Source organism: Malus domestica, chromosome 13 (assembly GCF_042453785.1).
Source record: "Malus domestica chromosome 13, GDT2T_hap1".
NCBI classification, from domain to species: domain Eukaryota; kingdom Viridiplantae; phylum Streptophyta; class Magnoliopsida; order Rosales; family Rosaceae; genus Malus; species Malus domestica.
Genome location: NC_091673.1, coordinates 18,439,562 through 18,460,747, shown reverse-complemented (window position 1 = coordinate 18,460,747; position 21,186 = coordinate 18,439,562). Strand labels below are relative to the sequence as shown.

The 21,186-nt window shown below is 35.6% G+C and overlaps 3 protein-coding genes and 1 pseudogene across 6 annotated transcripts; 2 read left to right on the top strand and 2 right to left on the bottom strand.

Annotated features, from left to right (window-relative positions):
• Positions 1-696: 696 nt before the first annotated feature.
• LOC103453332 (calmodulin calcium-dependent NAD kinase-like) lies at positions 697-9,564 on the top strand. Of its 3 annotated transcripts, none has more exons than XM_029091957.2 (8): positions 697-956; positions 1,062-1,262; positions 2,254-2,477; positions 2,588-2,649; positions 7,106-7,330; positions 7,579-7,708; positions 8,218-8,706; positions 9,185-9,564. In XM_029091957.2, the coding sequence occupies exons 1-8, from the start codon at positions 944-946 to the stop codon at positions 9,434-9,436; spliced, it is 1,596 nt and encodes a 531-aa protein (XP_028947790.2). In that variant the 5' UTR covers positions 697-943; the 3' UTR covers positions 9,437-9,564. The 3 variants fall into 3 exon arrangements, with proteins under 3 accessions (XP_028947790.2, XP_028947791.2, XP_028947792.2); XM_029091958.2 differs by having other exon boundaries at positions 717-956; positions 1,065-1,262; XM_029091959.2 differs by lacking the exon at positions 1,062-1,262 and having other exon boundaries at positions 717-956.
• A 1,798-nt stretch (positions 9,565-11,362) lies between these two features.
• LOC103453331 (small ribosomal subunit protein uS19x-like) lies at positions 11,363-13,212 on the top strand. Its single transcript, XM_070811070.1, has 4 exons — positions 11,363-11,524; positions 11,656-11,804; positions 11,906-11,963; positions 12,759-13,212. Exons 1-4 carry the CDS (start codon positions 11,522-11,524, stop codon positions 13,005-13,007), a joined length of 459 nt encoding a protein of 152 aa, XP_070667171.1. The 5' UTR covers positions 11,363-11,521; the 3' UTR covers positions 13,008-13,212.
• An 881-nt stretch (positions 13,213-14,093) lies between these two features.
• On the bottom strand, positions 14,094-16,246 carry LOC103453292 (transcription factor bHLH92). 2 transcript variants are annotated; one of them, XM_029091956.2, is made up of 3 exons: positions 15,831-16,246; positions 15,300-15,590; positions 14,094-14,364 (listed from the first exon to the last, which is right to left on the bottom strand). In XM_029091956.2, the coding sequence occupies exons 1-3, from the start codon at positions 16,158-16,160 to the stop codon at positions 14,275-14,277; spliced, it is 711 nt and encodes a 236-aa protein (XP_028947789.2). In that variant the 5' UTR covers positions 16,161-16,246; the 3' UTR covers positions 14,094-14,274. The 2 variants fall into 2 exon arrangements, with proteins under 2 accessions (XP_028947789.2, XP_070667170.1); XM_070811069.1 differs by having other exon boundaries at positions 14,094-14,360.
• Positions 16,247-17,598: 1,352 nt separating this feature from the next.
• LOC103453306 (embryogenesis-associated protein EMB8-like) lies at positions 17,599-20,116 on the bottom strand (annotated as a pseudogene).
• Positions 20,117-21,186: the final 1,070 nt, after the last annotated feature.

Below are 21,186 nucleotides of genomic sequence, written 5' to 3'. Positions count from 1 at the left end.
GAAAAATGAGATGTGTAAGAACTTGCAATAATATGTATTCCTGGAGGAATATAATGTTAGAACTTCTGGTTCTTACAAATTTTTCATTTTGATCTTCAGGCCAAAATGATAAGCACTCGAAATTTCAGGCTCGAGATTTACATGATTAATGAGAAGGGCGATTGTACCGCACCATTCTCATTGAAGCAAGCATATGATGGATGATTATACCGCACCACCTAAAATTGCAATAAAATTAAATTAGTAGCTCAAGATGGGCGATTATACCGGACCATCTTTGATCACAGTAAAATTAACATAAATAAACACTGGGTTAGTAATCAAGAACTACACCAAATAAGAAATCAAAGATATAAGTAATTGTTAAATTGAGAAAGAGAAGTAGGCATGGTGTTAGCAGTTCATCGCGACGGTACATCATGTAGGTGAAGCAGAGGAAGAAAAAGAATAAGAAAATCCTTGGAGGAAGCATTTTTTTTTTCTTTTCGGTGAAGGGAGATGAGAACTAGTTAATGTTAGAGAGTCGTGCTGATAACATGTTATAAATAGATAAAAGTTAAAGAGATAACCTTTGCTAGGAACAGGAGCCAAGCGGGTGCAAAATATCACATTGTAACTTTAGTAGCTATAACACAAAAGGATGGCATATAAAGGGATGGAGGGATACTGATATTATTTCTTTTATTCTTTCTTTCGCAGTGATAGAACACTCCCGTAATAACAACCATCCAAATACCACTTTTGAAAGTATCAAATACTATTCCCAAGTCTTTATTCCTTTTGAGTGGGCATTCAACCACTAATTCTACAACAATTGTATCATGTGAGAATCTCCTATTTTTTGTAAAGACATGACCTCCTCGTTAGAAATAGAACTAGAGGCGTCTCAATCCCTTCAAAGCTTAAACATATCACTCCTGCTCTGCCTCTGAGTTCCAGCAGGATGCAGCACCATGGTAAGCCAAAGCCAACCTCTCTCTCTCTCTCTCTCATATCAAACTCTGTAATTGATATATATATATATATATATATATATATATATATATATATATATGTTTTAGAAGGTGGGAATGGAAAAATCAACCTCACAGTACACATCTTGGCTGCGTCCTTTGTTGGGCTTCTGGCTGCTGCTGCCACGAGCCGTTATCGTCGGAAAAAGTCGTCTAAGGCGTTGAGAGCTCCAAACAATATCTTTCCACGGCTAGAGAGGACGGAATCCGGCCGCGTTGGACATATCGAAAAATTCTCCCATTATGTCGGTAAATTTCTAGAATGATACAGGAAAAACCTTGGGTTAAACTTCTTACACATTCTTGCATTTTATTCCAAAACTAACCCTTTTCTTTAACTTTAGTCAATGAAATATGTTCAAAACTATCATGAACATATGTTTATATTTCTTTTCCAGAAAAAGAAAAACATATGCTTGTATTATTTTTCTAACTTGGTAAGAAGAATATGAACTTGGGATCTCGGTCGAGAAGTAAGTTGGAATAGCTAACTAGTTGGTATTTATAACATGTATTAGTTGGTAGCTCATTAAACTTAAATAATACTAGGAAAACTAAATTTTTAAATCAAATTTTGTAAATCAAATAACGTGAAATTGTAGATGTTAATAATTGGATAATGTGCTTATTTTCTATTAGTGACACACCATTTATTTGCAAATTTAGTTTAAAATTTTGATCTCCTTAACATTATCCTAACTTTATTTACAAAATTAACTTGTTTTGAAAAGTCGTAAACCTAATTACTATTAAAAAACTTTTAATTTTTTTGGGGGAAAACAGTAGATTTTATTAGAAGTTACGAAGGAACACGATCTTCAAAGCATCATGGCTAACTTTGGAGGCTCAAACCAACAAGAAGTAAAATCGGAAAATAAGGGCAACTTGGTCAATCTGTATGCCACTAAAGAGTATTATTGAATACAAAAAAAAAAAAAAAAAAAAAAAAGTTACGCATGTTCTGCATGGGAAGAGAGATTAATTGAACATTTTAGTTAGCATTTTCTGTTAGTTCATGAAAAAAGGGGGTCACTGAAGTTGACCCCTCTTGAAACCAAGTTAATATAACATTTTACATTTTAGTTTGTATTTTTCTATGTTTTCAACTTTTACAAGTTTTTTATATTACTGAATAGGAAATTAATTTTTAACGTTGAGTCTTGTTACTAACTTTTTCTTGCTAAAGTACTAAATTTTATTTATTTTAAAGTGCTTAATTTTTGCTTGTTTATACGTGCAGCTAGGCAACTGGGAATTTTAGATGCAAATGAGTGCCCCCAGCTGTGCAAGTTAGCTTATGACTACTTGAGAAAAACGAAAGGGTGTGAAGATAACATCTACGAATATTTCGCTTTAGAAGCAGATCCAGATTCTCTCTACATAAATTTGATTGATGAATTTGATAGATGCATCCTTAGCTATTTTGCATTTCACTGGAGCCAAGCTACTATAAAGATTAGTCAGGTATATATATATTACCCAGAAAATTTAAAACATATTATTCAATACAAAAGGTCCAGCTAGAATTTAAATGGCAATATAATATTTTATTCATCTGTCATTTTATCTTGCAGGTTTTGAATGTAGAGACTAAGAAGAAAACGAAGCTCAAAGACATGGTATTGGCAGCTACCAGGTTAATTCTCCCATTTAGTTAATTACCTAATAATCAAGAATAATTTTGCGTATTAGTTTAACTTAGACACATTTACTTCCCACTTATAATTTTTCTCCCAACTCTCCTGAAATAGGATAGATTTTTTTTTTCCGAGAAAAGTGAAAGGAAATTATATTGTATAATGCACAACTGTACTTGTTTATCATAATTGTATTGTTCATGACGAATGATATGACAACCCCTAGCAGCTCCAAGATTCTAAAAAACGTTAATCATTAGTCAAGTAACAGGCAGGAACCTAGCGCCTAGGCCATCGAGGGCCTAGATAGTTTTTTTTTTTTTTTAACTTCAACTAAATTTATTTACTGATATATAAATCAATGTCTACTTATACTTCAAAAATATATAACTGTATTGGAATACATAAATTGTAAAATAGAATGACATATCAATTGTAAAGTACTGTAACATATTGAAAACATGAGAAACAAACATATAATAAGTATTCATCCAAGTACCCAACAAGTATCTTAAAATTTATTGAAAAAATGGAAGTTATCTATTTTTTGTCCTAGGTGGTCGCCTAGACCTGCCTAGATGCCCTTTCTTATTTTTTTAAAGTTTAAGAATTAATTAGAACGGTGATCAACCGTTTAGTGCCTAATCAGAACCTAGGTGGAGATTTATAAAACAATGAAAGGCCCACAAGATTCCTTATCTGCTATTGACAAAAGATATGGCAACCCTACAAGTTGATACGTGCACGTGGTGTTAAAAAAAACTTTCACTATTTGCCAAAATGTCCCAACGTATACGAATTTAGTATGAAAAAGGACTTAGTTACATTTAATTTCTTGAAAGTCAAATCGTACTCCACTTATGTCTCACTCTGTCTAATTTTACTGTCAAAATTGGTTAACAAATTTGTCAAAATTGCTTACGTAGCACCGGAGTCGTGTTAATGCAAAATGACGCCTATGGCGAAAATGAGATGACGCATTCCAAATTTAATACCTTATTATGATTTTTTTTTTCCAAAAAAAATCGGAATTTGAGATGCATCAGATTAAATTTAGGAAATTTTAACGAAAAGCTTCTGGTACTGTTCACTTTAACGAAAAACCACATTTTTACACTAAAAAGTCAATTATGATACTATTCACTTTACCCTTTATTTTGTCCTTATCATTAAAACTCAAAGTTTTCAAACCATTTTCATTAGTTTTCCTTTAAATTTATGATAGTAAGAGTCTTTTTTCTTTATTTGAACAATGAATGATGAAAATTAAAAAATATACGATGAATCTCAAGTCTCCACATTTACACATCCCGCATTTACCCATATTTCATTAAATCTTGATAATTTTATTAACCTAATGTCATACATCAAATTTTAATTTTGACATGTATCCACTTGAATAATTCCAACTTATCACTCAAAATTTTAAAAATAAAAAATAAAAACAAATGATTAAAAACACCTAGCTATCATCCACCCATCACACACCATTGATGGCAACCCTGTATCCACTTGAATACTTCTAACTTATCACTCATAATTTAAATAAATAAATAAAATAAAATAAAATAAAAACAAACGATTAATAACACCTATCATCCACCCATCACACCCCATTGATGGCAACTCCGTATCCACTTGAATAATTCCAACTTATCACTTATAATTTTAAAAAATAAAAAATAAAAAACAAACGATTAAAAACATCTATTATCCACCCATCACACCCCATTGATGGCAACCCCAAAGCAGGAAACATTGAGAGTTGCTGTTTCAAGTTGTGGATGAAATTCTCAATGTGACCAAGTGTTCAAAGGATTGAGTAAAACATCACAGATTGACTTCCTGGTTGATACCAAGCAATTGGGGCTGAGAAGTCCAGAGAGTATGCTGAAAAACTGCCCCAGAGAGTATGCTGAAAAACTGAATAAAGATGACCAAGGACTCGTTGATTTGTGTCCCTAATTACGTTGCTTACTATGGTTGGGGGAGGGTGGGCCGTAGGTGTCTGCTAGGGTTGTGGGTGTTCTTGGCTGATATATTTATTCTTTATTGCTTCATTTTTCTTTACACTCGACAGTAAATTTGGAGTTAATCAACTGGATATGCGAAACTTTAAAGGGGGTTTTTGAGCTTTAATTCTTGAAGAAGATTAAAATTTAATAAAAATTTGGTGTTATATTACATATTCATTCTAGTGCCTTAATGTGTACTTAATTCAAATTTATATTATAATTTTGTTTTAATATTTTATAGTTATCTTATTAATGTCTCCACATTAAATTTTAAATTTATTATTGTACATATTTTAATTCTTTAATTCTGTTTAATTTCCTCTAATTAGTGCACCTAAACGTCCATACCATAATTTATTTTACTGAACTAGTGTATTGAAATGTCCATACCTATATATTATACCAAACTAGTGTATCGAAATGTCCATATATACCTAAACTAGTTTACCGAAATGTCTATACCTAAATATTTTGTAATGGATTAGTGGCACATAAGAAAATATGCAAAAACATTAGTGTACAGAAAAGTCTACTAAAATATTTTCTTTATTATATACGACACTTACCATAAATTGGTGATAAAATGCCAACAAATAAAGCTAATCGATTTGAATTTCAAATGATATTAAAATTTACAATATTTTATATAAAATGTAATTCTGGACACCATAAAATTATTATAAAAAAAAAGAAGACATTAAATGCATATGCTAGCATTAAATAGAATTTAGGGACTAAAAACAAATTTTAATCTTGTATAAGACATTTTTCTAAGGAGTAATTAGGTTTTCATCCTTATTTTTACTACTCTATTGATTAAAACTTTATTACTTTTCAATTTTTGATCAAGGTCCTTTGTATTAATAATATCATTAATTATTTCAATAATAAAATATTTTTTATTTCTAAATATATTCATTTAATATTAAAAATGTTACAATTAGTATATTTATACTTATGGCTAAATTTTTTATCATATATTTTTATTTTTAGTTTGTACCCATTTTTAATTTGCAACCTTTTTTTAATTTGTACCAATTTTCCTTTCAGTTTTAATTTGTACCCATATATTAAATTCTTTTTGTGCCTATATTTTTTAAAGTTTTATTTGTATTGTACCCATATTTTTTTATTTATTTGTACCCATTTTTATTTTTGCTAAATGTACCCATTTTGAAGAATGTACCCGTGTTTTGATACAATAATTTTTTGGTTATTTTTATGAATGTACCCATGTTTACACACACACACACACAATAGTATATTTATATTTTAATATTTTTAATCCCACAAATTATGGTTTTTTATTTAAAATCTCATTACTATAAACAACTATAAATTTTAATTTTTAATTTAAAAAATATAGTAACGTACATAGAAATAAATTATCAATTAATTTCAGGGACTTGGATCAAAAATTGAAAACCAATAAGGTTTCAGTCAAAGATTGTTCATAACTAGGGACCGCATCCAAAGTCTCCCTTTTTCTAAACTTCATCTTATTTAAGGATTAAAATCTAGTTCTCTAAACTTTAAAATTTGACAGGTCATGTCTTACGATGTCGTTGTATTAATAGAATGGTCAAGATTCAATGAAATGCAAGTAAATGCGAGATGTGTAAATTTAGAGACTCAAGATCCATGTATAACAAGAGTATGAAGAAAATATGAAGCCTCATTTAAAGTGACGTCCAAGTCGCATGCCTTGTTCGCCTTGCCTTTGGACCGCCTTTGTGTGGCATAGATGAGATACTCTAAGATTTTTAACCGTTAAATCTTGTTCATTGTATACTTGACCAAGATCTAATGGTTCAAATTTCACCATGTTTTAACATTGGAACAAGGAGAAAAATGTTGGAAGCTAACCAGCTCCTGGAGTCGAGGGGTCGAAGGCAGCAAGGAGCTCCTGAGCAAAGGGTGCTGCCTGCATCGAAGATGGAAGAAGAAGCAGAAGAAATGAAGGGTTGGCCTCCAACGGCTAGTTTTTTGTTTAAATGTGTGAGTGACAAATGTACACTCCATATTAGATCACTTAAATCCCAATGAAGGGCTAGGATTTAATCTGGAGTAGTAATGTGATTTTAGTGTTTAAATATTGTCTAATCACCAACTCTTTTACACAAGTATGGATGATGGAAATGTACCATACCCTTACACATTTTCTCTTCTTAATGAAGTATGGCTGCTGCATTTTCTGCACAACCCTTGAAGTTGAAAACAACACTCCAATATCCTTTCAATTCTCTACATTCTACCCCCAAGAAACCGATCCAAAAATATAACCAAAAATCATCCAAACAAACAAACTTTATAAAAAAAAAAAATCATTTTGTGAGGAGAATTTGAAACTGATGAGACTATTTATGTACCGGATGAATTTTGAATTGCTAATTATTTTATCTAATATGGTGAGAATTTGCTTATTTTGTTTAACATATAGGAAAGAGAGATTTGAGAGGATCAGCAAGGAGCTAAAGATGACAAGGGTGTTCTCTACGCTGGTAGATGAAATGAAAGCCATCGGTAGCACTTCAATAAAGGGAGAATCACAATGTACGGACGTGATGAAGCCGGTGGCCCATAGTGAGAGGAGTCCCGTGCTTCTTCTTATGGGTGGTGGAATGGGGGCTGGCAAAAGCACTGTCCTAAAAAATATTCTCAAAGAGTAATTTTCTTAAAGCTTGCGCCTTGTTTCATGTCTAAGATTGGGCGGAACAAGTTTTCTTCACGACTAAATGCATCTAGTACCTTCGACTTGGACAAACTATGTAAATTGACATCTATTTCTTCATTCCACATTTGTTAAACCTATTAAGTTATCCAAGTCAAACCAATCTTAGAGACTAAACGAGGCAATGAGGATCATTTAGTGATTAATGGAGTGTGCTAAGTGTGCATGTCCATGTTTGGCAGGTCATTCTGGTCTGGAGCAGCAGCAGATGCTGTGGTAGTAGAGGCAGATGCTTTCAAAGAGACAGACGTCCTTTACAGAGCCCTTAGCTCTAGAGGTCACCACAGTGACATGCTCCAAACTGCTGAGCTAGTAAGTCTCTCTCATTTAATTAATTTTGTTTATCACAATATAACCTGGGAGACAGTGAGTTTAGATTTCTAATCTCGGATTAATTGCCTAGCCAGATCTTAGGTTGTAAGTGCTCGAAATTAATACTTAAAACCTTAAGATCGAAGCTCTGAAAGACCATTCTATACCCTAACAATCAACCACGTCATTCAATGGGATAAAAATTGAAAATTTTGAGCAAACTGTAAAACTGAGGTTTCTTCAAGGCGTCATGTAGTCCCTACGCAAAGAATTTCTACATTATGTTATATGTATGCACACATTTTGCATTATACCCTTACATAGTTTCACAAACGTCGTAACTGATGTCATTACAGTTGATCATGATAATTGATGTATTATGTGCATGTCTGCCACATTCTGTGATGAGCTAAACTGATCTAAGAATGTGTTTTTGTAGCATTTTCAAATGCGATAATTCCATCATAGAAGTTATCTAGTTGAATCAACTGACTGATTGATCAATGCAGGTGCACCAATCATCTACTGATGCTGCATCATCGCTTCTAGTGACTGCACTTAATGAAGGAAGGGATGTGATCATGGACGGCACTCTATCATGGATGCCCTTTGTTGAGCAGACAATAGCCATGGCCCGGGATGTCCACAAATGCCGCTACAGAATGGGGGTCGGTTACAAGGTGGAGGAAGACGGCACCATTACCGAAAACTATTGGGAACGAGTGGACGATGGAGAGGATCATCAGGATCAGCAGAAGATAGATAATGGAGAGGAACCCAGGAGAAAACCCTACAGAATAGAGTTGGTTGGAGTTGTTTGTGATGCTTATTTAGCTGTTGTTAGAGGCATCAGAAGGGCAATCATGGTTGGGAGGGCAGTGAGGGTGAATTCGCAGTTGAAATCCCACAAGAGATTTGCTAGTGCATTTTATAGATACTGCCAGCTTGTTGATAATGCCAGGCTCTACGGCACCAATGCTATGGCTGGCCCTCCAAAGGTAATTTTGGACTCTCCAACTATACTAACTACTTTAAGTAATGTTACAAATACCACAATTTTAGATCACATTTTACGAAGATGCACATGCATGTGTCAATTAACTTTTGGTTATTATTGTTATCAATCGTCACATGAACAAGTTCATGTGGAAATACTTTGTAGGAAGCATTTATGCTCACATAAAATGCTTTTATCATAAGGATGTAGAAGTTTTATCAAAAACGAATTGTTTCCCGGAAAAAAATGACTTGTTTAGTTCTTCTTAATAAAGCACTAAAAATTACTTTTAACTTTTTTTTTTTCAAGCACTGTTAAAAACACTTTTAACCTTTCTTCGTCCAATCGGCCATTTTCAGCCGATGTGATCTACTACTTGAATGATAAACACAAAAGTTCATATAATAGTTGATAAATTTTTGCTCAGACATATGCATAGCATGAAATTTATGTACTTGGATTTGTGTGTAAAAATGCAGCTGATAGGATTGAAGGATGGAGACAACAATTTGCTAGTCGATCCGGAAGAGATAAAGTGCTTGACAAACTTAAGCAGTTTAAACTCTGAGGCAGAATCCATATACGAGCTTAATATGCAGAACCCAAGCCTTATCCTCGAGCCTGGTTCCTTCTGGAGAGACATTGTCTTGTGCCCTTCAAGGCCAAACCTTCAGCTGAAGCTAAAGGGTACCATTCAAAAAATTGAAATTTCATACACTGCTACCAATTAGGTTAACAGTGTTGAATCATCTACTTAATTCTTGTGTTAATTTCGTGTTTATTGAAAATTCTGTACATGCAAAAATGAATATATAATTCATTAATTGCCATCAAATATCATAATAATTCTCTCGTCCAATATTAATTGCTTCTAATTAATAGCCCCAAAAAAAATCAGAAATTACCAACCAAAGTTATAAACAAAGACGCCATGAATGTACAGAAGAAACTTCTTTTATTTATTTAATTGCCAAATTGGATTAATGGCCCATGGTGATATGATATTCGGAAGATAGTCCATGTGGTAAAAAAACATAAGGATTTAAATCTTTGTGGTGAAGATTATTAGCAATTTTAACACAAAAACAAAATTTCTGTTAAATCTCAATTAAATGTAGGGATAAAAATGTTCAACCACACTTTTCTATCTGTTAGCCTTCTCTCTTCCTCTATCTAATTGCACCTCCTCTCTCATCTCTCTCTCCAAGCTTTCACACAAAACAAAAAAGGAGTTAAACTGTATCTCCGATTACCATTTGAACAAGGAAAATTAAAGAAGTGCAATGAGTGTGTTTGGAAAGTGTACTCACTCTAAGGCTCTTGCAGCTCCAAGTGCCATTCTAATTTCTAAACGAGGATTCCACGGGAGTTTCTTCTTGAGATCATCATCTATGTGCAGAGCATCATGCAGTGAACCATTACTACAATACTCGTAGATAAGAAGCCTTTGACCATGCTCTGCACAGTAACCCATAAGCTCGACAACATTAGCATACCAGGTCAAGAAACTCGTCATCTTTCTGCTGACTAGAAGCTCTCTTGTCCAATTCCTCTTGACTTCAAGTAGCTGCAAAAGTATCCCAAAAGAATAGTGTCAGTTTCTATACTATTCTATGCATATAACAGAAACTGCTTGACACATGAGATATAAGCACACAGGAAGAGAGAAGATTTTCATCTTGCATACAAAAGTACCCGAAAAAATATATTACATGATACAAATCATATCATACCATATATTACATGTTACAAATGGAGTGCAAAATTTTCAAGCATTAATTAACTACAAGCCATAATATTAATGCAAAATAAATAGCAAATTAGTGTTGGCACTCCAAACTTTTTAAATTTAGAAAGAAAAAAAAAACTCTTATAAGGAGTGCACAATCAGATTTTTTTATTTTTGAAGTACCAATAGTTCCCTATAAATACACATATTAAACTTGGAGACTACTTAAAGAAACACACAAAGAAGAAATAAGAGAGCTGGCTTAAACTTGGAGGGTTGCTTGGATATGAACACTTGAGTTTTATTGATCTACAAAAATTACAAATGAGAGGTGTGTACAAAAAGAGCAATACAAAAGTACAAAGCACTTCAAAAAATTTCGTCCTTGAAAACCTCACAAATTATACTATAAAACCTCACAAATTATACTATAAAAGTAGTCTCAAAACTCTCTAGATATTTTAGTGGTGATGTTAATGTTGTTGCGAAGTATGTCTTTTCTTTTGTCAAGAGATGGATTGAAAAAGTCGAACCGTTTGTGGACCATTGCTGTCTTGTTGGTTCATGAAGAATTCTTAGGAGGCTTCTTCACGTAGGAAATTGCTTATAAATAAATTTTAACGAAAAACTTTTGGTACTGTTTATTTTAACAAAAAATCACATTTTTACACTAAAAAGTCAATCCTAGTACTATTCACTTCACCCTTTATTTTTTCATTATCGTTAAAACTTAAAACTTTCAAACCATTTTCATTAGTTTTATTTAAATAAAACCGATTAATTCTATTTTAGTTGATTTGTGCACCATTAACACAAAAAACAAAACCCTAGTAAAATCATAGTAAAGTCCAAGTGCAACAGTAGCGAACATTTTAATTTGAAGCCCAATCAGTAGGCCCAATTCCAACCTCAATCTAGGGCTAAACACACAACCAGAGCCACCACGACCCCACATCGATTTTTATATAAATTCAGCTTGAACGAAAAACCTCCTGCTTCCCGAATACCCTAGCGGCCAAGCACAGATCCGAAGTCCCTCCAAGCTTCCCTCCCACCTCGCGTTTCCGATTCCGAAAGCTCCACCACCATGGTAGATCTCCGAATCCCCACTCTCTCTCTCTCTCTCTCTGAATCGCATCATTTCGCTTATAATTTCTCTCTCCTAACTCTCTCTCTCTCTCTCTCTCTCTACCTTCTCTGGTATTTTTTTTGTTTTTTCAGGCTGACGTTGAGACCGATGTTGCGGCAGCTGGAGTTCCGAAGAAGAGAACATTCAAGAAGTTCAGCTTCAGGGGCGTCGATTTGGATGCCCTTCTTGACATGTCTACTGATGAGCTCGTCAAGCTCTTCCCTGCCAGAGCTCGCAGAAGGTAATACACAAATGGATCGATACGATTTCTTGGTTTGGTTTTTTGGGGGGTTTGTGAAATTGGGTTTGAATTGGATTTTGTGGATTTGTTGTGGTTGGTAGGTTTCAGAGAGGTCTAAAGCGCAAGCCTATGGCTTTGATTAAGAAGCTCCGCAAAGCGGTAATCTTTCGGAACCCATTGGCTGAAATTGTTACAGATTTTCTGTTTAGATTTGGATTTTGTTTGGTGATGTGGTTGGCGATGCTTTACTATGAAAATGATGTGTTATTGTGATCGAGTTGTGTTTTTTTATTATTGGGTTTCAGAGCGTTGTGATTTGAGTTGTCAAATTATCACTTAAACTTTTTGATGCATAGTAGATGATGCCAATGTTGGACTTGTGCTTGTTCTCCCTTGGTCAAGCTTGTGTTCTATGGACAGTATGAATCTAATTTATGTCGGAATTTGATTAACCTCGAGTGTGATTTGTGTTCTGGAAAATGGGGACCTGATATTCCTTTTATTTATTTATTTTTAAAGTGCATACTTTGTTTAGTTGTATAATAACACATGGGAATTTTGTGGATTGTCTCCCCCGTTCTGTTTTATTTCACTCACATAAATAAGTTGGATTATCAAAATAATTTTGGAATGTAGAAGTTTCTACGTGTCTTAGAAGGCATAATAGATACGGGAAAGAGACCACGGCAGGCCCCAATATAAGTTGTGATTCCTGAGTCCCTGCTGTTTAAAAACCCATTGTTGTCCTGTTGCTGGGTTTAGTTTGAGCTGTATTTTTACAGAGTCGAACTCTATAATTTTTTGTGAACTTGTTTGAATGTTGCAACATATTGTTTTTGTGTCAGGATCAAGCATGTATCTCTTTCCGTCATTGAGTTCTGTTGTAGATTGTCAAATGCTATCATGGATGGGCAAAATATGGACCTAATGATTTTTTCTCTGTGCTTGTAACAGAAAAGGGAGGCACCACCTGGTGAGAAGCCAGAGCCAGTCCGTACTCACCTTCGTAACATGATTATAGTTCCAGAAATGATTGGAAGCATCATTGGAGTGTACAATGGTAAGACCTTCAATCAGGTTGAAATCAAGCCTGAGATGATCAGCCACTACCTTGCTGAGTTCTCAATCTCATACAAGCCTGTAAAGCACGGTAGACCTGGTATTGGTGCCACCCACTCTTCGAGGTTCATTCCTCTTAAGTGAGATAGTTTCCAGCAGTCTGGATGTCTGGTCGTGTTATTTCTGTAAGACTTTGATATCGATCACATTTTTGCTCATTGCTGCTATTTGGTTTTGTTATATTTTGGCCCTACCTTGATTACTCTTTAGATGGAATTTATATTTACAGTTGTGGTGCTTCTGGATGCTCAGACTATGAGATTAATAGATTTAAGCGTAGTTGAATTAATGCTTGTTCTCTTGAGTTGCAACCATGTCATTTTTCTATGCTTTCTCTTCCCGAAAGAGTTTGTTTAGGTGGTCCATTTTCAATATTCCTGTGTCCACAAGAAAGTCTACCCTTTGCGGGTTTTGGGTATGTTTTTCTCTTCCCGAAAGAGTTTGTTTTGACTGACGAGTGACCATATCTTTACCCAAAACCCCTAAAGGGTAGACTCTTACATTATTGTTGGAAAAGGCTAACGAATAGAAATATACGAAGGATCAGTTTAGATGCTGGAGAGTAAGAACATGAGGTGAAACCTGCTTGTAACTCGGTTAGAAAATGAGTACCATGCATTGGGTTTGTGACAATATGAAGCTGTTCACCCCTTGGCATACTTAGCATTTGTTCTTTCCTTTCGTCACAAGACAACCAATTTTGAGAAACATCACATTCTACAGTTTGCACATTCCTAATTCAAGGTCTTGCCGCACACCGCAAGACCCAGCCGAAATAGGATTTCTAGCCCATCCGAAATAGTCTTTCTTGGTTTTGCTTTCTAGTTTATAATTTAGTTTGAATAACTATCTTTTCGGGTCATGTAGCTTTTTTGGTGATTCGGTATTTCTTTGTTTAATAAAGTTTTATATTCAGTTAGTTTGTTGCGTACTCTAGGAGGGAGACGTATAAGGATTCAAACAATATCTCCGGTGGAAATCTTGACGTACTTGGCTGAAACTTGCAAGCTTCTGGATTCAAACAATATCTCCGGTGGAACTCAAAAAATCAATTATATAGTGACAAGTGTATTAATAAAATTCAAGGTTTTAAAATTATTTTCATTAGTTTTCTTTTTAATGATAAGTCATACTTGAATAGAATCTAGTCAAATTTAAAGATCACTAAAGTTGGAACTTTTCCAAATTCAATAATGTTATAATGAATTTTTCAATGATATAATAATAAAATAATTAAGAGACAATTTGACCCGTTCATTTTCCAAATCCAATAATATTACCAATGAATTTAAAATAATATTCACTAAAGTTAAAAGGAGTGTCAATGGAGGCACGGTCTTCCTCTCTCCCTTCACCTTCCTGCTGGAAATGGAAAATGCAATTTTCTCTCAGCTTCATAGAGTGTTTCTTGCACAGACTCTTCTATCTCTGCGGCTCCTATCTTTCCAACAATACAATTAAATACAAAGTATTAGAATATAATCAAAGAATGAGGAACAAGTATATAATATGTGTTCATCAAAGTATTCAATAAAACTTTTACAATTTATTAAATAAATAAAATGCAAATGAAAGTCATCTATTTTCTAAGTGAGAGTCGTGATCTAGGCGGATCTGGACCAACTAGGCGGCGCTTAACTAGGTCTAGGTGCCCTAATTTTCAAATGACTAGGGATTAATCGGAGTGATGGCCAGTCGCCTAGCAGCTAGGCGGGAATTTTTAGAACATTGGTTCTATCATAATATGTATTTCCATGCAAGCACAAAGCTTCCACACGTAGTTGTCGTTCTTGGCAAAGAAATAACCATAATGATCGTTTCAAATAAAATAAATTAGTTGGTTAAGACAATGGAATTGTTGTTTTACAATCGAGTTCAAATCATTTTCTTTATAAATTATAGTCGTTAAAGGAAAAAAAAAAGTAGGTAATAGTTTTGTATTTGATATATATTTTTTATTTTTTTTAAAAAATGAGACAGCTGGTGACAAATCACAGTTATCCACCCTTTCTGGGAGCCGGAAAGACTTACAGATGCATTTCAGTCTCCGCCTAGGCAGAAGACCTCCAGTTTTAGTTTGAAGGAAGCCTCGCAATGCAATCCGTGATTTACCACTAAGCCACCAGCTCATAGTTTGTTTGTATTTGATATTTGGGATTATAATTTGGGCATTATCGAACTTTTTGTTTTGTTTTTTAATCTAATCTTATCTTCTTACAAAACAAAACAAATCAGATAGTGTAAGTGAAAAGTAAAAAGAAACATTTATCGTATTTTACCTCTCCTATTTATTTAATTTTGATAACAGGTGCCTAATTTATGGTATGAAAAATAGCAAGAATTTATGAAACATCAAAACTATATGCATGTACGTACCTTGGACTCAATTTCCAGCTCTGCTGAAAACTCCTCGAGTGAGAAATTAGAGCGAATATTTCTGGCTTTCAAACCCAAATGTTGCAAGCACTTAAGAACCTCCAACGTAGAATCAATTCCTGATGTAGGATTAGCCACCTTTAATCTAATCTTGGTCCATTTCACTCTCTCCTTTTCATTTTCTACCAGAAGTGTTTCAAGCTCCATGTTCTTCTTTCTCAGCTCCTCCTCATACCTCTTCAGCTGCTGAATATTCATTGCTGTCATTTGCACAATCAAGTTCTTATCATTCTGCAGCACGTAAATTGTAACACCAAAAAATTATATAACGAAATTAGTCCTCGGTCATTATCAGTCGTGTAAAAAAAAAAAAAGAAGGGAATTTCACGACAAGGTGCGTGATAACAACACGTTCATGAAACTCATACTAAGAAAATTAAAAACTAGAAATGAGCGTCGCAAAATGACTATTTTGAATTGCTCATCACGGATGTTAAATTTAGTTTAACTTGGTTAATTGAATATACCCACCCTGGTTCCAGCGGACAGCATAGAATGCAAGGCTAAGTAGCTTTGCTTCTGCTTCTCCCTCCTCATGCGCTCGTTGATCATATGGCGAAACCCCCGTTCTCTGCCGTCCTCTCCGGCTTCATTTCTTGCAGCTGCAGGTTGCCAGCTTTTCCTCAAGAATTGCAGCATCCTCTTGTTCACGTTCATGGATTTTGTCACACCATTAGGGAGCTGATTACTAATGGGTCTGTTTGTGTACGGCACAAAAGCACTTTGATTCAGTAATACTGGAGCACTCTCATCATACCATAAAAATTCACCTTCCAAGGCTTTGAGGATATATCGGTCCATTTCCTTCTTCTCTCTCTCTCTCTCTCTCTCTCTCTCTCTCTCTCTCTCTGAACTGTGTTTGTTGTGCCGGGAATTTCAAATTTCAGTTTTGGCAGTTAATATATATAGTGCTCTTGTCGAACTGGGTTTGCTGTAAAGTGTGAAACCTGTAATTAAAAAGCATTTAAAACGTGGTCAAATATCTGGTTTTGGTCACGGAGACTCGTCAGTCAACTATCTGCATATATAATATGGGTGTCAAAGTTATAGGCTTTGGAGTCGTTTTGTAGGGCTGAATATAAATAATGGATTTGGATTCTCTCCTGAACCCAAGAAGAGGATCCTCCTAATCAAGCAGTGTGGACCGTTGGATGAAAATTTAATGATTATAATTAATATAATTTTAAAATGATCATTCTGTTTGTAGTCGTTGCATAAAAATCTAACGACCCACACTTATTGATCAGGAGGATTCTCTCCTTGGGCTCAGGGGAGGGGAGTATCCAAATCCATAAATAATTGGGGTGCTAAATATCCACGCCACGGCCTTGTTTTCTTGAAAGAAACTTGACAAATATATATATCTTAAGACATCCTCACATGTTTAGAAATTTGCTGCAACCTTTGCACTAATTTTTGTATTTGAATATTTTTTTTAATCAAATGTCATGTGTTATTTTTTTAAACAAAAGAAAACATGATATTTGATGTCTTTTAAATAATAATATTTGTTTTTCATCTTTAATCCATAGTCAAAAGCATTAAAATGTCTTTATTTGTGTGTACAAATTACACGTGGCATTTGATAAAGCGAAAATGCTTAAATGCAAACGTTGCTAGTACTCTAAAAAAAATATCAATAATAAGTGTTAGTTGATTGGCCACATAATAGAAATAAGGGAAGGTCCTGTTTGATATTAAAACTGCAAGATTTAGTTGAAATTAGGTAATATCATATCGCTAGGGAACATTCAGACGGACAAGTCAATGAAAGGAATGCTCATTTTTTGTAAGAAATGAGAACTACTTGTAGGGCGCACTCTACTTTCTATTTTAACAACGTAAATTGTCTATTTTCTAGTTTAACTGAATAGATCATCCTTACAATATGATAGCTAAATTTGAAATGATTAAGGTACCCAATTGTGCTCAAGAAAATTAACGAACATAGTACTCTAAGAAACATTAAATGCCATCACGAAAATCAAATGAGAAAATAATTTCGAAGATGAAACTTGAAAACCAGAGGGCGGCCTCCATGGGTAGTCTCATTTTCTTGTAAAAAAACGAGAATACTTTCCTACCTGCTCATATGGAATTCATCTATGCAAGTAGCTTGGTTAAGGGATTGAAAATTTGAAAGTAACATCTAAAAAAAATTGGCTTCATAATTTGTTGATACACATTCAATATTGGAGTGGATATCAACAATATCTAATCTATTCGTAGTTTTAAAAACTTAGGCCCCAATCCCTATTTTCTGGGCAACAACTTTGGCCAATGCAACTCCCTTAACAAATGCTGCTACCTTCACCAATTGAACCACCACTCCAATTCCATCTTCTGCAACCCTAGGTGTAGTGAAGTTCAATGACAATTCTGCCCCAGAAGTACTCTTCATCTTCTTCTTTACATGCTTATACTCGCTACAGTTCAGAACCTTGAAAAACTCATCCACAGCACTCACCCACCAGATCCCAGAAGCATTGAAGCCTTCGAAAAACGCCAAGTGACCGCGATGCTGTGTGGTGGCCAAAACAACATTCACATTGTCCCTACATTCATCCCAAGGAATGGACTCCCTGGTGCAGATTGGATCGTCCAACGCGCTGATACAAAGCAAGGGAACCGCCACATTGCAAACGTAGACGGCGCTGCTAGTGCACCGATAAAATGTGTCAACGGTCTCAAACTTCCCCACGTCGCAGGTAGCATGTTAGTGTCGGATGCAATGCATCTTGCCGTCCCAATCTGCAAGCCGGGAGTAGGTATGCTGGTGAAACTGTGCGTACCATTGAAGGCCTACTGTTAGAGCTTTGTCATATAACTTCTGCAGCAAGGTACGTCGAATGAATCTGTCACCAATGAGAAAGTCCTAGGGATTGCAAATGGCTGCAGCACCAGCTACCGGGACATTGCTTCCGTCTTCCCCAAGATACTTCACCAAAATGTTGGCACCTAGACGTATGAAAGTATCCATATCAAGAGAAATTAAATTGGAAATTTTGATTGAGATGTAGTACCAAAAAGAATAATGTTCTCTTCCCACACTATAGATCTCAACGAAATAGTCAAACTAATATGTGGTCCAAATTAACAGTTAAACAGTCTAGCAAGAGAAAATCTTCCCAACAAGAAAACTGTTGTGCCTTGGTCCGTTTGTTAGTGCGGAAACGAGATTCAGATTATAACCTCACAAAATCACACTCAGTTGAACAAAATAAAATACAAGAAATAAAGACACTGAGAAATTTACGAGGTTCGGCAAAAACATGTCTACGTCCCCGGAGAGATATTGCTCTTCACTATGAATAACAGTACAAGTACACATGAGTTAAATCAACGTAACCCAATCCCAAATCCCTTGCACACCACCCACTCATAGAATTTTCCAAGAGCCGCACTCTACCCCAAGAGTTCTTTCACTATAATACTTTTCACTCTAGCTCTCTTGATTTTCTCTCGACCCATGTTCAACATTTCCCATGGTAGAGCCTCTCACCATCTCCTTGGATGCTTCCTTGATGCAAGCCTTCTCCCTCAGCAAGCACACCTAATGCAAACATTTCCTTGCATTAAATAAAGGCCAAGTCATCATCACATTTCTTGCAATGCTCCCAAAGTCAAAAGGCAAATCTATTTTTGCTTTTACTTTGCAGCACTTGTCTGCAACTTTCATGCAACCCACACCATGTGATATTTCCACCGAAAGCAAACACAAATCACTTCATTGTTGACAGCTCAAAATATGAGCCAATCACAACAAAAATAATGGAAACATTGTAATCTTACCTATGCTTGTTCCAATGAGAAATAATGGAGCCTTGGGATGCTTATGGTGGAGGTGATTACAGACTTCGCGAATATCATTGGTCCATCCACAATTGTAAATAAAGTCTGAAGTAATTGGAACTCCACCAAGTCCTCTGTGGTTGCTGATCACTACATTCCATCCCATTTTTGCTGTGTTGAAAGCAAGATGTCTTATATAAGCCGAATCCGAATCGCTTGTTAGTCCAGGAAGCACAACTACAATGGGGGTTGTGCTGTCATCTACAGGCACAAAACTACCACCCAAAACATGAGAACTTGCCGCCGCTGCCCAATCCAATGCAATAGTATAGCCATCCGACAGGCGAAAAATTTCTCTTTGGTATGTGACATCTGGAGTGTTGCCAAAAAAACTGAGGAAAAGATTCTGCAGATGAGGGCTGGCAAGCCAGGGCGTGGCCAAGTACCGGGCATGGAGTATCCGGCACTTGGAAACAACACCGCGGTAGATGTGGGAATTGGAGCTGTATGTCAAGTCCACTGGAGAACCTCTGAATCCAGTGAAAAAGTCTTGCCAAAAATGGAAGTCCGAGTAGTTGTAGAGGAACACACAGGAAATGATGAGGGACCCTAACGAGTGCCAGACGGGAATGAGTGCCGCGGCGGTGAACAGAAGCTCGTAGGGGTTAGCGGAAGAGTAATGGAGGCTCCGAAAACAGTCCATGGGGATGTCGCCGTCTCCGCAGAGAGGAAAACTGAAGTGAATGGCACTCTCTCTCTCTCTGCAGGCATTGATTTCCTATGTAAATATTTGTAAACGCTCTCATGCTAATTGGGAGCATTAATAACAAGATTGTTTTAATACGTTTGGATTAAGCGTTTAGGAATTCTAAATGGATGGGAATATGATTTTACTTCTGTAGTTACTGCCGCAGCAGGACCCATTGTAAAAAAAAATAAAAAAAATAAAAGAATAAATTGCATTTCACCGTTTCAAATATGGATACAATTACAATTCCATATAATATTTAACACATTTCAACTTCATACATTTAGTTATTATTTCATTTCAAATGAAATCATAAAAATGTATAAGTTAACTGTTAAATAATGACGTGATAAAAGTGGATACCACATTTGTGGTGACAACTAATAAAAAATATATTGGCAATTGGCTAAGAGGCAGAGGAAAAACGGAGAAATGTTAAGTTTAATTGTTTTTTTTTATTTTTTAATTGTGTTAATGGCGGGACTCATTTGAAATATTGAATTATCAAAGAGAAGGTACACGTGGGTGGAGAGTCCGAAGAGACTCGCTCCGTAGGATTTCCCATTCTAAATAGGTGCAGGATATCTGGTCGGTTTCCTAATGAAATTTAATTAATTTGGGTAAATTACATAGTAGCCCCTCCGATTTGATATATATTACAACTTCATACAATATCTTTAAAACATTTCACTTTCATACCTCACGTATTATTTTATTTTAAACTAATACCTCCGTTATATTTTCCCTCCATTGATCCGTTAAGCGCTGACGTAACTGCCACATTTGTGTCACACACCTCCCTGCAACCCTCACTTTGTCTTCCCTCCCTCCCCCACCCAACCTGCAACCCAAAACCCACCACACCCCTTTCTTCCCCTCCTGTCTTCCCCAAACCCACCGCACCCATCCTTCACGTATTCCTCCGCACCCACCCTCTTCCCTTCTCTACACACCCCACTCCTTAAATCCACACCCATTGGGGAAGACGGGATCTGGGTTGCAGGGAAAGAGAGATGGGTTTTTTTTTTTATTATTCTTTTCTAAGTTGCAGGTAGTGGGTGCAAAGGAGGAGGTGGAGGATGGGTGCACAGTGGGTTTGGGGAAGACTAGAGGGAGAAGAAAGGGGTGGGTTGCAGGGAAGGGGGGTCGAGGAAGATGAAGATGGGTTTTTTTTTTTTTTTTTTCTGGGTAGGTTGGGCTCGGGTTAGGGGGGAGATGGGAAAATGGGTGTGCGGAGGAGGTGGATGATGGGTGGGAGTGGTTTTGGATTTGGGTTGCAGGGATGGA

Bases quoted from the DNA above. Each gene is read 5' to 3' on its own strand.
- LOC103453332 (XM_029091957.2), top strand. The intron at 7,331-7,578 runs GTAATTTTCTTA...CATGTTTGGCAG, and splicing joins CTAAAAAATATTCTCAAAGA to GTCATTCTGGTCTGGAGCAG. The intron at 7,709-8,217 runs GTAAGTCTCTCT...TGATCAATGCAG, and splicing joins TGCTCCAAACTGCTGAGCTA to GTGCACCAATCATCTACTGA.
- LOC103453292 (XM_029091956.2), bottom strand. From the start codon at position 16,160: ATGGACCGATATATCCTCAAAGCCTTGGAAGGTGAATTTTTATGGTAT. The intron at 15,591-15,830 runs GTGGGTATATTC...TACGTGCTGCAG, and splicing joins TGCTGTCCGCTGGAACCAGG to AATGATAAGAACTTGATTGT. The intron at 14,365-15,299 runs GTACGTACATGC...ATTGTTGGAAAG, and splicing joins AGCTGGAAATTGAGTCCAAG to ATAGGAGCCGCAGAGATAGA.
- LOC103453331 (XM_070811070.1), top strand. The intron at 11,805-11,905 runs GTAATACACAAA...TGTGGTTGGTAG, and splicing joins CCTGCCAGAGCTCGCAGAAG to GTTTCAGAGAGGTCTAAAGC. The intron at 11,964-12,758 runs GTAATCTTTCGG...TGCTTGTAACAG, and splicing joins TTAAGAAGCTCCGCAAAGCG to AAAAGGGAGGCACCACCTGG.